Genomic DNA, 16482 nt, shown 5'->3' on the forward strand with positions numbered 1-16482 from the left:
ATGGATATAATGCCCAACTGTTCAGAAATACTCTTGAGAACAGAAGTATGTCCTTGTGGTTTCTTTCCCAAATTCAGACTGCTGCTTGTATCTCAGACTTATCTCCCCTGCTCTGTGTATAAGATATTTGGGATTTATGGGTATTCAGAAGTTTTGTCTTTAAATTCCACCAGGTGTTTCACTGGGAACTTTGTAAGCATCAAATCGTTGAACTGTTTGACAAACTGAGGAGAAAAAAAATAATATAAAAAACAGAGAAGGCCAATAATTCTCTTTTATGCAATCTAGAAAATAATACTACAAAATATTACATCAGCTGTTGGCAGCTGTAGGTTGGTTTGCCTGGCTGCTAATTTACTATCACAAGTGCTCCAGAATCCTTTGTAATCTAACCATTGCTATTTATATTCATAATGATTTATTTAAAAAGTCTGTGCACGTCAGTAAAAGTCACCAAAAAAAGCAAAAGGAAGATTAGTTGATTGAAAGTGCATAGAATAGAGAAGAATAACCCAATAATGGAGTTGTGATAACGTTTATACACAGTAAATAACTAAAAGGGAGAGAGAGAATAGCTTTATTTTCAACTCGTCATACAGAAGGCAGAGCCCCTGATTTTGGCACAAGATGGCTCCCGTCAGAAGCTATTAAGAGCCAGGAAATATTTCCTCGTGGCCAGCAAGGAAATGAGAAGTCGTGACACCTGCACTGAGATCACAGGCATCTTCCTGACGTGTCTCGAGAAAAAGTCTTAACTGTCTGATGCCTCTGTTCCTCTTCTGGTTGTAGGGACACCTGATTCTCAGCTGTTAAAACTTTAATTTATTTATAAAATGTTTTTCTGTAGAGAGCCACAATGATGCACAGCAACTTTATTCTGTTTGTGGAAAATGCTAAGTTAAGGGAAAAAAAAACTATGAAGGATTGTGTAGTGGAGCGCAACACTTCTCAGTGTTGAGTCTCTAGGTCATTCTGAAGCAGAGATTTGAGTGGTGTCCCTTAGGATTTGCTGTTATACATGCTGAAATGATCAATCAAGGATAAAAAATGGACTGTTCTCATCTCATAGATCATTTCACAGTGAAACAGTTAAACTCCTGGCTGCTTTCTGGAAAACAGAGATCTGCATTAATAAGGTGACCTTATCAGAGCCATCCCTGGGGGGAAGGGAGGGAGAAAAAAGGTTGTGGAAAGAAAGTGAATCCAATTGTTAATCCTTTTTTCAGGGAGACTCAGATTCCTGAATGCAAATTACTTTATATTTAAATTGTGTGAAAGCACAAAAGGTTCGTGTCTACAGTTGACAGTTATTTCATTAGCTGACTCATGGAGCCTTGCAAATGGTTTCTAGTGTTAACTTTCCTTGAATTTGTTTTCTTTGTTCTTAGCAGATCTTGCAACAGCGATCATTCTGATTAATGTATTCAGCTCTACGTTCTACTCCCAGTTTGTGTTTTTTGCAGCAGTCAGCATTCCGGCCTAGGTAAGGTGAGGATGCAAGATGACTCTAGTGCATCTCCTGTAGTGCTCATCTGGTGGGATGGCTTCCAGATGGACATGAGATAAGCACAGAGGCCACTGTAATGTATTTTGCATGGGAGCAACCCCAAACACAAGTTAAAAAAGGACTTGGCGTTTAAATAAGCTACAATATTATGTGTAATAAGGTGTAAACTTTTTGGGAAAGGAGAATGGGTGGACTAAAGTTCATCAAGTCTTGTTTTAGGCTTCTAAAAACCAGGTGGCTGGTCTGTGCTATGTGTTGAGGAACCAATCATCAGTTCATGCAAGAGTTGTTCTTCCTATACCTAACTGATGTCTTCCTATACCTAACAGTCTCTCCTCTGGAGGTACTGACTCACCATTCACCTAAAATATGAGTTTCAACTTGCTTCTGAAGTTTTACTTGAAGTTTAAGGCGGATCCTGTCTACCCCACCTACTGAACTAGACCAAATACCATCATCAAAGCAGAAGCATCTCTGTAAAAATCAGTTATGTAAATTGCTTAAGTGCCCCAGATATAGGTCAATTATGCAAGCAAGTTACCTGAGGCCTGCAAGCTCTTTGTATCCATTGTTTCTTTTTTATTTCTTTAACTCAGCACATTTTTATTCTTTTTAGGATGTTTTGGCATTTGTTGTTGCAATCAATCTGCAATTTCTTGCTGATGCCTCTTATTTTTATTTTTTTTTTCCCAAATCAGTGCTTCAAGCGTTACATTGTTCTTCAACCTGCATCAGGTATCTAGTCCTAAAACACAAAGACATCACTGGCCTGGGCCTTAATTCTTCACAAGTCACTTGTCTCTGTTATGCTCCCTGAGAGTTGCATGTTCAGGAATCCCATCATGGAAAAATCCGAGGACAAAATGCTTGAGATACAAAGGCAGAGCCTCAGCAATAAAATCAGGAGATGTTCAGGTCTAACCACTCCCATGACGTAATGGAAAACATTGCTTTGAAACTGGTGTTTGTGTGCGGGGCACTTGAATCCATCAGAAGTCTTTTTGCTTTCTTGTGAACATTTTCAAGCCATTTTCTATTTTTATAGGAAATCTAACACACAGAGGGGTTTGGTTTGTGAAATAGAGAACTTGTTTTTTCATGTTCAGGTCTTTGACTTTTTTTTTTTTAATTCTGGTTTTACATGGTTAACTATAAACAAAAAAGGGGATGGGGGATGGAAAAAAGATCTCAATTACTATAAGATAGGCTCAGGGAGAAAAGAATGGAAAGGTAGATCATTAAAAGGTTGATTATTTTTACCTCACAAGTCAAAGTATTTTCCCCTGTTCTAACTCTACTGATTTCAAAATAATTACAAAAGGATTTTTTAGCCTTTTTCTTGGATTTATACACTTTTTAGCAGTAGATATTTAAATTTAAAAAGTGAGAGACAAAAACAAGGATAGATTGGAGAGGGTATCAGGGAATTATAATAGTTGATGGACACTTGAAACCCAAGGGGAAGGGAATAACAGAATGACTCCAGCTATATCAGTTGAAACCGAACACTATTGATCATTCTATTTTGAACTTTTACTTTGAAGTAAAAATCTTTAAACAAATATTTGTAAGTAAGATTCCGTCAAACTGCTTTTTCACACACAATTTTCACAAAACACGAGTTTGGTGTATAGCTGAACAGCTCTTCCAACTGATCTCAAAAAATTGTTCTGATCTGTTCACCCACAATAATCAGTAACATTGAAAACACATGTTCAACATGAAAAATATAAAAATATTAAAGGGAGAAGTATTACTTTCTTCTGCTTAATCTTTAAGTTCTTTTTTTGTTGTTTTTTGATGCCAAATGGTAGGCTTTCTGAACACTGTGACAGAGAGCTGTTACTTGTGCACAACAATTTCAATGGTTTTGGTTGAGTTTTAGCTTAATGTATGAATCCCACGTTCTTGCTGTCACGAAATCTCCATTTTACCACTTTTGCAATATTGCTGGCATATGTCTCCAGCTGTCTGCTGCTGACATAGAATTGCTTGTGATTATCTGATGCTGAGCTGTTCTGCTCTGTTTTTGTGTTTTTAATCTCTCCAACAATACCTGAATGTGCTGTGCAGATCGTGGTTATTGGGGCAGAATACAGTCGTCTTTGAATTTTACTGTCCCACACAGAACATTAGAAATTCTAATGATCTTTATATCCAGATTGAATGTAAGCTAGATTTTTTTTTTTCTGATTTTGTAATTTAACATTGCAGACTGTTGACTTATTGACTATAATGTTAGCATTTTCCAGATTGGCAGACAAATTGCCTTGTAGGAGTGTCTATGTATGTATTTATATATCATCCAAAGGTTGAACTGTAGAATAGATTTTAATTGCCTAGAGAAAACTTAGTAAATCATTTCACTAGGAACAAAATTTCTAAACTGAAAAGATGGAAGTTAAGATACTGGAACCCATGTTACTTTCCAACTTAGAAATACAGATTACCGAGAGTCTTCCACTGATGTATGTTAAATAGCATCCCAAAGACATTGGTGTCATTTCAGAGGAGTCTTTAGGAGGAAATTCTAATATTTTTAGTCTTCCTAAGTATGAAGATTATATTGATCTTGGTATTTCAGTGAGGTCTGTAACTAAAAATAAATAAATAATAGTGGGGCATTTATGCTCAAACCAATTTTTTTTTTTTTTTTTTTTTTTTTTTTTACTTATAATTGTCTTACAATCAATGTAAAAAAAAAAAAAAAGTAACACAATATAAGAGACTGCAAGTATGTTCACTGAGAATGTCTCGTTGGAGGAAACATAACCTTGGAGGTATTTGAGAGCAAGTCTAATTGTTAGTTACATTTCTTACTTCCCACTCTCTAGAATACAGACCTCAAAATAAATTACTGCAGAATAACGAGCTTCCCACAAATCAGCTGATTTACAGTAACTGTCCATGTATGTGCTCTTACAATTGGTAAATGTGAGTTAATTCAAGGTAGTTTGCTCTCAGGGGAATAGATTTGTTACACTGCAGTAGCTTGCTCACCTGCTATGCTTCTGCCTTTATAAGTGATCAGTTAGAAGTCAACTGGAATATTATACATTGAGCCTGAGATTTGGAGACACATGTATTCCCTTCCTGGTGGAGGGTGGATGAAGAAAGCAATGTTTACAACTGGAGGCACAGAGTGGAGTTCTGAACCCCTTCAGCCAGATGAAAGGGGGGAGCAAGTATATTCCTTGCCCTGGTATGAGATTTTTGATATAACGTGGGAGATACCATGGTGGTGCCCTCCTGGTCTTGCTGGCCACTTTGTAAAGATCTCTCTCTCAACCCATGTTTTGAAAGGAGGTCTGCATATATGTTCAGGTGAGAATTTCAGGCTGTGAAAGAAGGAAGATGGAGGCATTCTCTGGCAGTCCTTGCTCCGTGGAGATGGGAGTTCCAATGCACTGTGCTCCATGGTTTCTATGGATGGGATTTGGGCATCTTCCACACTAAGCATGGATGGTATTTGAGATCTTGTTTTGAGACAGCCCTGCAGGGTAAGGTGATAACTCTTTAGGATTTCTTGGACTGCAACATTGCATGTTTCAGGCCCACTGAAAACATTCTCTGAGTCCATTTCACAACATGAAGTGTGAGTGGGAATGGCTATTGTCCCTGTTCTTTGTGATGAATGGACTTAAAAATAATACTGTAATAGTGGTCAGGAGAGATTTCAGTGAGTTTTGGAGGCACCGGGGAAAATCAAAATATTTGTCACACATGGTGTGTAAAATCAGTGAAATGCATCTGTGGGTGATAGCTGATCACTCAGGTAAGTAGAAAAGCCTCAATATAATGTTTTTTTTTTGTTTGTTTGTTTTGTTTTGTTTTGTTTTTTAATAATCAGTAGCCTTGTTAGTAGTCATAGTAGAGGATTAAAGACTGACTGACTTGCCCTTGGAGAATGACTATGCCTTTCCCTCCAGGTCAGAGGCAAGGCAAATAACTGTTGTCAGTAGAACTGTCCTTTCTTGTAAAGAGATGTATTGATTAATCACTTTTCATAGGTGGGAAATTTATCTTAACCATTATTAGCAGACTTCCCAATGAGTTGACTATTTAACTTTTTAAGCAATTAACTATTTAATTCATGTGCTACTGCACTGACCAGCTTGTATTTGACCCGTTGAATAAAATTCAGACTCCTCTGTGGTCTTTTATTGTATGCCTTGTGTTTTTGGATAAAAACTGTAGGTTTGCTTTACATTTATGATCACTAAATACTGTGGTTATTCTCAGTAGTAACATCTCTTGCTTGTAATATAATCCTTGTCTCCCCACCTATTTTATCTTTTCTATTTTATTACCTCTTGTATGTACTAGTAAATAAAAGGGAAGAAAATTTGGAAGATAAAGGTCATTCAGAAGAACTGCTGTGTGTATCACATCAGAGAGTTTAGAAGATTATGGAAATATTTACAGCTCCAAAAGAGTCAATCTGTACACCAAGATTGAATTTAGGAATGGACACAAGCCCTTATACTCTATCTGTCTGGAAAGACTGGTTTTACAATATTTTATGGCCTTGGAATTGTAAAGCTAGTTATGATGAATTTAGTAAAGTCTGTATACTGCGTTGTTCCACTGTTTCTTATTTCATTGACATTATATTTTCATCAGTTTGGACTGTGTAGTATCTGCAGACAGTGTATGTTAAATATTGGATTGCTGTGTTTTTGCATACAAACCTTATAAAGGAAAAAAAAAATACCAGACTGTATGTACAAGCATCAAAATTTGATTACATGCAGGATCTAATCTTAATATCACACCATCCTCTCTGAAAAGCGTTGCAAGAATATTTCAGTTCATATTCTGAATGGTATGTTTCTCTGCAGTTATTTCGCAGAATTTTTATTCCTACCAGGAGAATATCAGTACATTGAAATGAATAAAAATGTATACACTAAATTGCTTATTCAAATGTCCAGCTTTGATGTTTGTGGAGAATTTAAGCAGGAGGCAATATAACCTGAGCTTTGTTTTATTGATAAGAGAGGCTAATGGGAGTTACAAAACAGGAAAGAATGAGAAGTTGTATAATATGCTGGAAATGTGAAAAAAATGCAGATTTCTGTTATTAGCTTCCACAGTTCTATTTGCATAGAAATATACTAACGTCTGGATGGCATTTCATGCATGAACTTGATAGAGCATCCTTAAACATATTCATGTTAGAAGAGTGCTTAAAGGGAACCTCAAACTTGAAAACTCCCATCTTTGTTTAAAAAGAAACCAACACAAAATTAAACAACTATAGTTTCCCTAGGGTATTTTAGTACAAGGTATTTCTTTATGAAACAGAGCTTGCTTTGTTATGGAGAATACAGTGACAGCCTATGAAGTGCCCCCCTTTCTGATCACACTTTAAAAAAGATCCTGATTCTCCTGAATGTTAAATATTATTGTACAATAGATGTTGCTCAGGCTTTTGTGAAAAATACTAGCGAAGCATGAAGCCCCTTGAGAATTAAAACAACTCTTGGGTTTTCAGCTTCCTATGCCTTTTTCTTTTTTGAGGGAAACAACTTCCTTGTAAGTAGGGCAAAGAGGAATGCCAATTTTCTTTGCTACGTGAGATAATAGGAGTTACCCCTCCTTGAAGAACAAGAAGAATTCCTATTTGTTGGAGTCTGTTATAGGTAACACATGAATTTCTGGGAGTTTGGCAACAGCAACTCCTTCCAGTTTTTTTTATTTATATATATATATATATATATATATATATATATATATATATATATATATAAAATTGTGTATATATAAAGATAAAAAATTCACCTACTTGTGCAGAGCAGGTTCACTCCATTTGGAACTTGCAAATTGTTGTATCAAAGATATCTGGTGTTAGTAGGTGTGGAGTGGTTCACAGACTATATCAAAGGTTTGCATAGCAGTGATGACCTGCATGTTTAGTATCTAGCATTTGCAATGTTCAGTTTGCCAACTGTAACATATTATGTTCTATTAATTTAAATTTTATATTAATGAGACACAGCTGATGACAGTATTTTTCTGAAATATTACAAGGGTTATTCCTGTTGTGTTATCTCCCATTGACCTTTCACAACAGGAATTTTACATGCTCACATTAGTTCTTCAAAAGAGTTGTTGGTCCACCTCTGATTGTGACTTTAATCAGAAGAAGCAGATTTGATCTTCTCTTCTGAAGTGGTGAGATGTGAGCACTATTTCCTGGGAGTATTTTATACAAACGCACTTCAGACTGAACTATAGCTATCCTTGAAAGGGATTAGAAAGGGCAAGACAAGAATATGAATTAAAAAGCACTGGGGTGTGAAAACATTTCGCTTTAAGCACTTTTGATTCTGTCCTCACTTATGCAAGCCCACTCCTGATGATTGTCAAGAACTTTACAAAAAGGTAGGACTCATCCCTAGAGTCTGTCCCTTCTCCTGCTGAAATCAGACTTTCGAAGGAAAGTGGAAGTGTGAGTATGTGAAGGTACCATTCTGGAAAAATGCAGTCGGTAGTAGTTGACTCTTTCTGTTGTACATATCCCATGTTATTTGTGTGAACTTCTCAAGCAGAATTGACCTATATAGAAAAGGGTTGTGGGACTGTCTTCCCTTGCCAGTACGAGAGACAAATGCTGGTTCAAGATGGGACAATGCTGTACAGATGTGAGAACTGAAAACCAAAATGGAAATACTATGAAAAAAGGTTATGAGTCCTGTCTTACTCAGAATCTCTGTATAAGCTAACCATGCACAGCGTATAGTAATTATAATTTACACTGAAGCCAGGTTACGTAGTGTTTAGTCCTTGCCAAATTACAGTCCCTTTGGCATCTAAGGTAAGGAAGGAATCCAGTTCCTGCAGTGGTGCAAAATCTATATATGTAAATCTACATCTATAGTCATATTAGTAAAATTACTGTAAAGAGCCAACCAAAAGTCAGTTTAAACAAAAGAAAGGAAAATCTCAAATTAAATTTTCAGATTTACAGCTATTTGTAGGTTGAAACCTTCAGTGGATGTTAGCAGTAAAATCATTTGGACTGCAGCGATGTCTTCAGAGAAGGTCTTGAAGATGGTGGCAGTGGTACCAACAGGACATCTTTTAAAGGCAAGTCCATGCCTGCGTCAGCTCAAAGAAAACATTGTCTCGCCTACTTGCTTCTCTCAGGCAAGAAATTTATAGTGTGGAAAACAGCATACTGCCTGAATACCGAGGATGGCATTTAGCAAGATTTTGAATGGTATCCAGCTGGGTGGGAGCTGGAAGTCGCGATGCTTTGAGGGTCATTTGCAGCTCCCAGACAACCCAGCTCCTGGCCCCCGCTGAGCGAAGAGCAGGGTGAGAGTGAGGACAGTTGCTGCCTCATGCTGAGGCAAGGTAGTGCCGACTGGCAGTGCCTCCTGATTCCTGTTGACTTTCTGTAAGCACGTTTAACCTGTAATTTGGAAAAGGAAAATACAGTCTGGCACCCATTCTTGAAGGGTTGCCAGTCCCAGATCTATCCATTGCGTAGCCTGACAGAATGGGAAAGATAAGTGTCTTACAGACCAGTATCCACAGCAACAGACACTGGAATTTTGTCTTTTCAATACGTACAACCCCCTAAAGAATATAATTATTTATTGTCCAGCTTTATAATAGTAATAATGGCCTTTACGTTGGGAATTTTCAGCAGTTAATGACAGTCTGTCTTTGTCTTTGGACCTTGCTTTCTCCAGCCAGTCATTAACAGCAAGGAAAACGCCTTCTCCAGTGGTCACTTTTGCTTAATCATTACGTTGTCTTGCTGCAGAATGTACCAGCTACCTCTGGGAAATAAATGTCTCCTATGTGAATGGATCCATAAAATGTTCCTTAGGTTTCATTTATTTGAAAGAATATTCTGCTAGGATGCACGAGTTTAATGTAAAAGAAGATAAAGTATTATCAGCCCCAAGAAAGGTTAGATCACCCTCTGGAATTGGGACTAAATAGCCTTGCAGTGCTGCCCTTCCTCTTGTGGGGACGGTTCAAGGCCATAGATTTCAAAAGATTAAATCTTAAGAATTTATCTATGTAATCTAGGTTCCCATACACTGTCCTTTTGGTATTGGAGCACTTCAGAAATTATATGTGGACACAAGCATTTTCTTGTTCATCTTCTAGGATCGTATAGGAACTGGACCTTGTTTTTTATGTTTGAATTTTATGTGTAATCATTGTGACACTGAAAGCAGAGTATGGCAGTGGTGTCTTGAGAGTTAAAAATTATTAATAAAAAAAAAAAAAAAAGCTGAAGTGGGACCAAACCTTGGAAATGCTTGCATTGCCCTGTCTAGATAAGTCCCCTCATCCCATCACCTTCTCCATTTCAAAACACCTAGAAGTTGTATATGATTTTTTTCATGGAAAGATTCATTTATACCCAGAAATGACTTTATCTTTCACTTTATCAAAAGAGGAAAAAATGAGATATTATGTAACTGATCAACTTGAGATGTTTTCTGACTACCTGATAGAACATATTCTTGGTCAAAAACTAACCGTATCCTGAATGGATTGAATGTGTGTACTTACTTAAGCCTTTGAACTGTCTTCAGTTCCTGAACATTGTTAGTCATTCTTTAAGCTTTATGACTTTAACTGCTATTGTTAAAATGCAGCGAGTTATCTAAACAGTTGTGAACATATCTTTCTTTTGGTACTTTCAAGCTCATGCAACTGTTTAAGAAATGTATTACTTTGAGGATAAATAAGTTTTTACCAGAAAACAATTAAATTTTCTAAATAGTGCATTTAATGTGTGGGGATTCCTACTAGTAGCCCAGCATACAATTATTGTTGAATAGTCACATAGTATTGAAGCCCCTCCATTTGAATGGTAAAAGAAAATGGGAATTACTTCATCGTTAGATTTAAAACCAATATGGCATCCCTCGAAAGTTTGATGTTAAACATGGAAGTAATGTGAATGATATGTCTAATTTTAATGTTTTGCTGTGGATGAGATTTAGCACCTGCATAGCTATTATTGGTACTATTAGCTTTTCATTTTGTATCTTTAAGTGAAAACACAGAGTTCCCATCAAAACAGCAGGCATCAGTTTTCTGCTTTAATGCTATTTTTTTGTACTTTTCAAGAAAAATAGCAGCAGAAAAATGTAGGTAGTGTTCCAGGAAACAGCCACTCACAAGTCCTTCAAGGGCTGGGACTGTGCTTTGTGGTTTCCTGACTCTTGGAGTGACACTTTTACTTTTTAAGGTAAGGCTTCATGTGTATTTTGAAAGTATGACAATCTCCTTCTCAGCAGGGTTTTGTTGTTTCTAAAAGGCTGGGAATTGCTAAAGGATTTAAATCTGGTGAGGATACAGTCATTCCCTTAATAATGAGCTTTCAAACCTATGCCTGTAAAATAGCTCTATGTCTTCAAGCTTTAGGTTCTCTGGCTAGCCAGTGCTCAACCAACTGGCTAACCACTAGCAGAAAGGAGGAAGGTCTGAAGGAAAGGAGTGCTGATACTTCTGTGTTTGTATTCTGTGCTTAAACTGATTTTTTCCGCTGCTTCACAGCTACCCAATGCAGATTATTTATAGATTTCAGAGCCAGAAATTAACACAGTGCCTTGCAGGCAGAAGAGAAATGTATGGGATCATTATTAATTCTTTAGCATTATAATGCCTTCTGGCTCAATGTGTGTGCTGGGGACCAAGTGTAAACACACATTTGTCATTCCAACCCTTAATCTGTTCCCAAAAATGTCCTTCAATGGAGAACTGTGAAACAGCTTTTCTAAACAATCTGAGACCTTTTTTTTTGCCACTGACACAAAGATCTTTATAGCCTTTGCTGTAATTGAACCTTCAAATGTAAAATGTTGCGAATGCCAGTTTAGTGTTCCTTTTCAAAAAAAAAAAAAAAAAAAAAAAAAAAAAAAAACAAAGCAAAGAAAGAAATACACACTCTGATGCTACTTGCCCTTACATGAATGCTTTTAGTTTTCTTTCATTAGGGGAAATTACCCAGGTCTCCTTGGTACCTGAAGAGATCTTTCCTCTTCCGCATCTACCCTAACCTTTGAGTCCCTAGCTTCTTTTCGTTTCTCCTGTTATATCTAGTTTCTCCATTTTTCTGTTTTCCTTTCCTTTTAACAGCAGCCTTAGATGTTGCTAATAGATTTCAGCTGCAGAGGAAATACAATCCCAATAAGACTTAGTGTACTGAATCCCTCACTAGCCACTGAACTTAGTTGGACAAAATTGTCCTTCATGTAATTTTAACAGCGTCCACGGAGTAATTCCAGCCATCAGTCTGTCCTGTCATCTTTCTGCAGTTCCTTCTACCTCCATTGTAACAGAAGGTAGAGGATCGCTACAGCAGCCGTTATTGTTTGATCAGCAACACGGTCTTTGCTGGAATTTCATTTCCCGTGCAGCCTAGCTACTAGAATACATTTGTCATCCATACTTTGTAGCAGACTTATATTTGCCTGTAATTACATACCAGTCTGGCAATACTTTATTGTTAACATAAAGTACTGGTGCTTAAATCCCCAATCCTAAACTGAAGTATTTGCAAAACTCTGTAATTGCTAAAATAATAAAGCTGCCATTTTTGTATGGGAAGTTTACAGCCTGTTTCTGAAATACTTGTATTGGCTTAACTATACCTGTATGCGTGTCTTATGTTTTCACGGGCTGCTTGAGATAGACAGCATTCTGCTATGCATTTCTGATACCTTCACAAATAGCTGAGGAGGGAGGGGACCTTGAATCAGAATATTCTGATTCTGTGACCTCTGGACATCAACTTGTCCATAATCTCCTCATCAAGCAGGGCCAGCTAGAACTGGCTGCCCACAACCACGCGCATCTGTCAAGTTGTTTCTGAGCATGCAGGAGACTCCGTAAGTTCTGTGGTCAACCCATTCCAGTGCTCAATCAAAACTTTACTTGATTTTTTTTCTTCCAGGCTGTGGTCTACGCTCATGTACTAAAAAGCCTATAAACAATAACCAAGAACAACATGTTCAGCGTAGTTAAACTCAGGGCAGAAATACTGGCAAATGTTTAGGGATATGCAAACCAGGAAAGTATTTTGGATTAATTTTGTGGTGGTATTTTGGGTTGTGTTGGCATTTTGGGTTGTGTTGCCTTTTTCCAAAAATAGAGATACCCTTCTCTCGCTGTCGGTTACTCATTCTGCTTTTATTTTGGCCTTTAAATAACTATTTTGTTGGGCTGCTCTCAGGGCTGGGCCAAACAGACTTCAGTATCAGAAACCTGGGCCAGATTAAGCAATGTGGCTACTTTCTTTCACACAGGAGCGTGGAAACATCCCTAACTGTGTGCGTGTGCGCCCAGTAGGTTGGGAATTCGTGCTCAGAATGCCACGGGCACTGCTGTCAGACAAGGACAAAGAGTTTCTGTGGTGTTTTGGGGGACAGAGGGGCAGGCAGGCGGGCACCGGCCGCAACCGGGGGCCGGGCCTGGCGGGCCGGGCCCCGCGCCCTCCCTCCCGTCTCCGTGCGCTCCGCGCTGGATTGCTCGTGCCTTATCCCGGCGCTGGCGGCGCGGCCAGGCGAGCTCAGCCGAGCGCAGAGGCGGATTTTGAGGAACAATAACAGAGCGGGGAGCGCGGGACCGGCGCGGCCGCCCCGCCCGCCCGCCCGCCCGCCGCACCATGTACGCCTTTGTGCGGTTCCTGGAGGACAACGTCTGCTACGCGCTGCCCGTCTCCTGCGTGCAGGACTTCAGCCCCACGTCCCAGCTCGACTTCGACAACCAGAAGGTCTACACCGTCTACCGCAACCCCGAGGAGGCGGACGAGGACGACGAGAGCCCCGGGGAGTGGGGCGAGCGCCTGCTGCTGCACAAGGCCCAGATCCTGGCGCTGGCAGGTGGGCGGCGGGCACGGGGATGGGGCTGGGGGGGGGGGGGGGGGGGGGGGGGGGCTGCAGCCGCCCCCTCGCTGCTGAGGGAGAGGGGGGGAGAGCGGAGGAGGGGGTGGGAAGGGACGGGAGGGGGGCGGGAGGGGGGTGCTGTGGGGCTGGGGGTGGTGGGGGGGTGGTCCTGGTCCTCGCAGTGTCCTGGTCCTGGTGGTCCTGGACCTGGATCTGGTCCTGGACTTGGTCCTGGTTCTGGTCCTGGTCCTGGTGGTGATGTCGAGGTGAAATTAGCCCCCCACACACACTCTTACACACACACACGTACTCGGGGGCCCCGAAGTTGAGGTGTGGGTGCGCGGGGTATTTATAGCGCCCGCAGTCCCCGCTGTACGTAACTCTGCGGCTCTGGGCAGCGCGCTGCCAAGCCGGAGGGGTGCTGCTTTATGTCTGCGCTGCTTGTGTAAGTCACTTCGCAAATTGGAAGGCAAAAAAAAAAAAAAAAAAAAGGAGCCAGACCTCTCCGCTGGGCTCTTGGCTTGGCTGCCTGGTGCTGGTCTCACGTTCAGCTTTCATACCTCACCTACATAAACCACTGTTAAGAACTGAACCCGTTTTTTGGCCATTGGAAGGTGCTCCCCTCCTGCGTGGCCCCAGGTCACGTCTCGCAGCACGTTGCCATGAGGACTTTCTGTAGTTGCCTTGCAACGATGCTCTGCCCTGCTCGGAGTTGGCGCACCTAAAAAGTTTGAGGTTGTTTGTGGCAACTTGCTGGCCACTGCGGGCTTGTCCCACCCGCGGTGGGAAGATGGTGGCTGACGGTTGGGCTGTCCCTGTGAGGAGCCAAGGGGACGCTGGGTTTGGATCCAGAGCTTGGGAAGGAGAAATGCTGGTTACATCGATTTCCCCAAAGGCGGAATGGGCCTCAGAAACTGCTCTCTGGCACTGAGTCCTGGGAAAGCAGTGCCTGTTCCTCATCTTTGAACAGGGCAGCTTAGTGCTACAGTCACGTAAAACTAGTGTTTTCTTAGTTATAGTTTTATTTTTGGAAATAACAGTTCCCAAAGTGGATCAAGTTGGTGGTCCGTTTAGGCCTGGAGTCAGCGACTCATGCCAGTGTCCTGTTTACAGCAGTGGCCACAAGCAGGTGCTTGGAAAGAATAAGAAAAAGGCAAGCATGTACATCATTCCCTGTAAAGCTTTTACAGTTTCCGAACAGCTGCCACGCCAGGAGTTCAGGGTAGCAGGAGAACCCACTAGGCAAAGTTTTTGTTGTCCTGTGCCACCGCTTCGTTTGTGTGTCCTGTCTATAGCAGAGCAGAATTTGTGTAGGACGTATTTCGTGCAAGTTACCTGCCAGATACATGGAAGACAGCAGTGTTGCTGTTTGGGCTTTGCTTGGCCTCTTCTCAGAGACATCCTACGTGGAGCTCACCTTCCTCTTTCTTACTGGGGAACTGCAGTAGCAATGTCCTTTCTGTTCACCATGTTCATCTCAACCCAACTTAAAAGTTTGACAAATTCTCACAGCAGATTTGCTCACATGGTGAGCCTACCAGGTTGCCTCAGTTTGCCAAGTAGTGAACCCAGCAGAAAGTGCACTTACTTCTGTCAATTTCCTTGTTCCAGTCAGGTTGTACCTAAGAGAAGTTGTCTTCTGTGCAGTTGCTCTTTGCTTCATTGCACTTGAGCCAGAACAAACCAATGCTGTTTCCTCCAGGGAGCAAGACTTGTTACTTAAATTAGTGGTTTGCACTAATTGCTCCTCAGAGATTGCAGTATCTACAGGAGATACTCCTAGTGAGCCAGGAACACAAAGAAACATACAACTATCTTTATCACATCTGTCACATCTCAATATACCTGACTGTATCTGTGTTTGACAGCCTTGGAGAACTTCTCACCTAAATCCTTACTTCTGTTCTTCGTTCCTCCCTCCAGTGTGTAAAGATACTGTAGTTGAATTCAACATACGTTATGTACAAAGGATTACTTACTTTTAAAGTTGTCACTTCCTCCCCAAATTTTTAATATAGGTGTTTATTTTAGAGTGGTTATAAATACTGGTGAGAAAACTTGATCTTACGTGAAGACCCTTCAGCAGAATTTCTGGTTTATAGTGACCAATTTAACTTTTACAGATTAGCATCATGATTTTTCTTTTGAAACAAGTTTTCCTTTTCTACGTTGTTTAAAAAAATGATAGTTTTAAAACTTTTACCCTCCTTATTTTCATCAGGAGTTCGCCAGGGATAAATAAGTTTTCATGCCCATAGTACAAACTTCTATTGGAGCTTTCTTTGTGTAGATAGTTCATGAAACAATTGTCTTGATTTGAGAGAGTCTAGAAGCACTTCTTTGATCTTTTGTGGTGAGGTTGAATGTTTGGAAACCTGCACACCTGTGAGAAATGCTATTGACGCTGCAGGGCAGAGGGAACTGATGTAAAGGTATCACAATTTTTTTTCCATTTATTTTTTTTTTTAAAGGGTAGTGTGTTGGGCATGCTCAGAGCATCACGTAATTGTGACAGACTTGGTATGTTGGGGAGATAAATACTGTCGTCTTCTGGATACTTCAGTAATAAGCAATATGTAGTAGTATGACAGCAGTGATAGACGAGCTGGGAGCAGGTGTGTGCTTTTCTCATGCCTGTGTGTGTGTGGTTGGGACCTGCTGGTGGTGGCGGCACGCGTTGGTTTGGGAACCTTTGACTTCTTCAAAAGTTAGCCCAAGACTAACGCTAGAGCTAGGAAGGTTAACCCCAGGCTAGGACAGTTGTAGACATTTGAGCCATAGAAGGCGTACTGAAACGAACGTTCTGTTCCACAACAAGTTCAGTATTTGGTTAATAGGCAACTGTTGTTATGTAGTAATGAAGGAAACGTTTTATTTACCTCTTGAATGGAAAATACAGCTCAGCAGACTAGAGTTGCACTGTAAAGCAGATTTGGAGGTGACATGTTAACTGGTCTTTCTCATCGAGAATAGAAAAATAGGCAGCTTTTCAGAAGTTCGAGTTTGTCGTTCTGATCATCCACATCTCTCGTTTTTTCTTCCTTTGTGTCCTTTCATCAAAATGCTGACAAGCTGTTTTCTGATCCCTAGTGTTGAAATATGTGTGCCACT

At 40.3% G+C, this 16482-nt stretch overlaps 1 protein-coding gene across 9 annotated transcripts in view; it reads left to right on the top strand.

Moving 5' to 3' along the window:
- The window catches only part of BEND5 (BEN domain containing 5), a 923509-nt gene that overhangs the window by 537360 nt on the left and 369667 nt on the right, over window positions 1–16482 (top strand). For 2 of the 9 annotated variants that reach the window (XM_032191944.1, XM_032191945.1), the window contains exon 1: window positions 13313–13368. The exons of 6 other annotated variants lie outside the window; for them this stretch is intronic. Coding sequence is in view for 1 of the 3 variants with exons in the window: in XM_032191942.1 (XP_032047833.1) it covers window positions 13152–13368 (217 nt within the window). In the remaining 2 variants the exon portion in view is untranslated. Of the gene's footprint in view, window positions 1–13078; window positions 13369–16482 lie in introns of those variants that run through there. One more of the 9 variants, XM_032191942.1, reaches the window with a different exon arrangement.

The sequence above is a fragment of the Aythya fuligula genome, chromosome 8 (genome assembly GCF_009819795.1).
Source record: "Aythya fuligula isolate bAytFul2 chromosome 8, bAytFul2.pri, whole genome shotgun sequence".
Lineage (NCBI taxonomy): Eukaryota > Metazoa > Chordata > Aves > Anseriformes > Anatidae > Aythya > Aythya fuligula.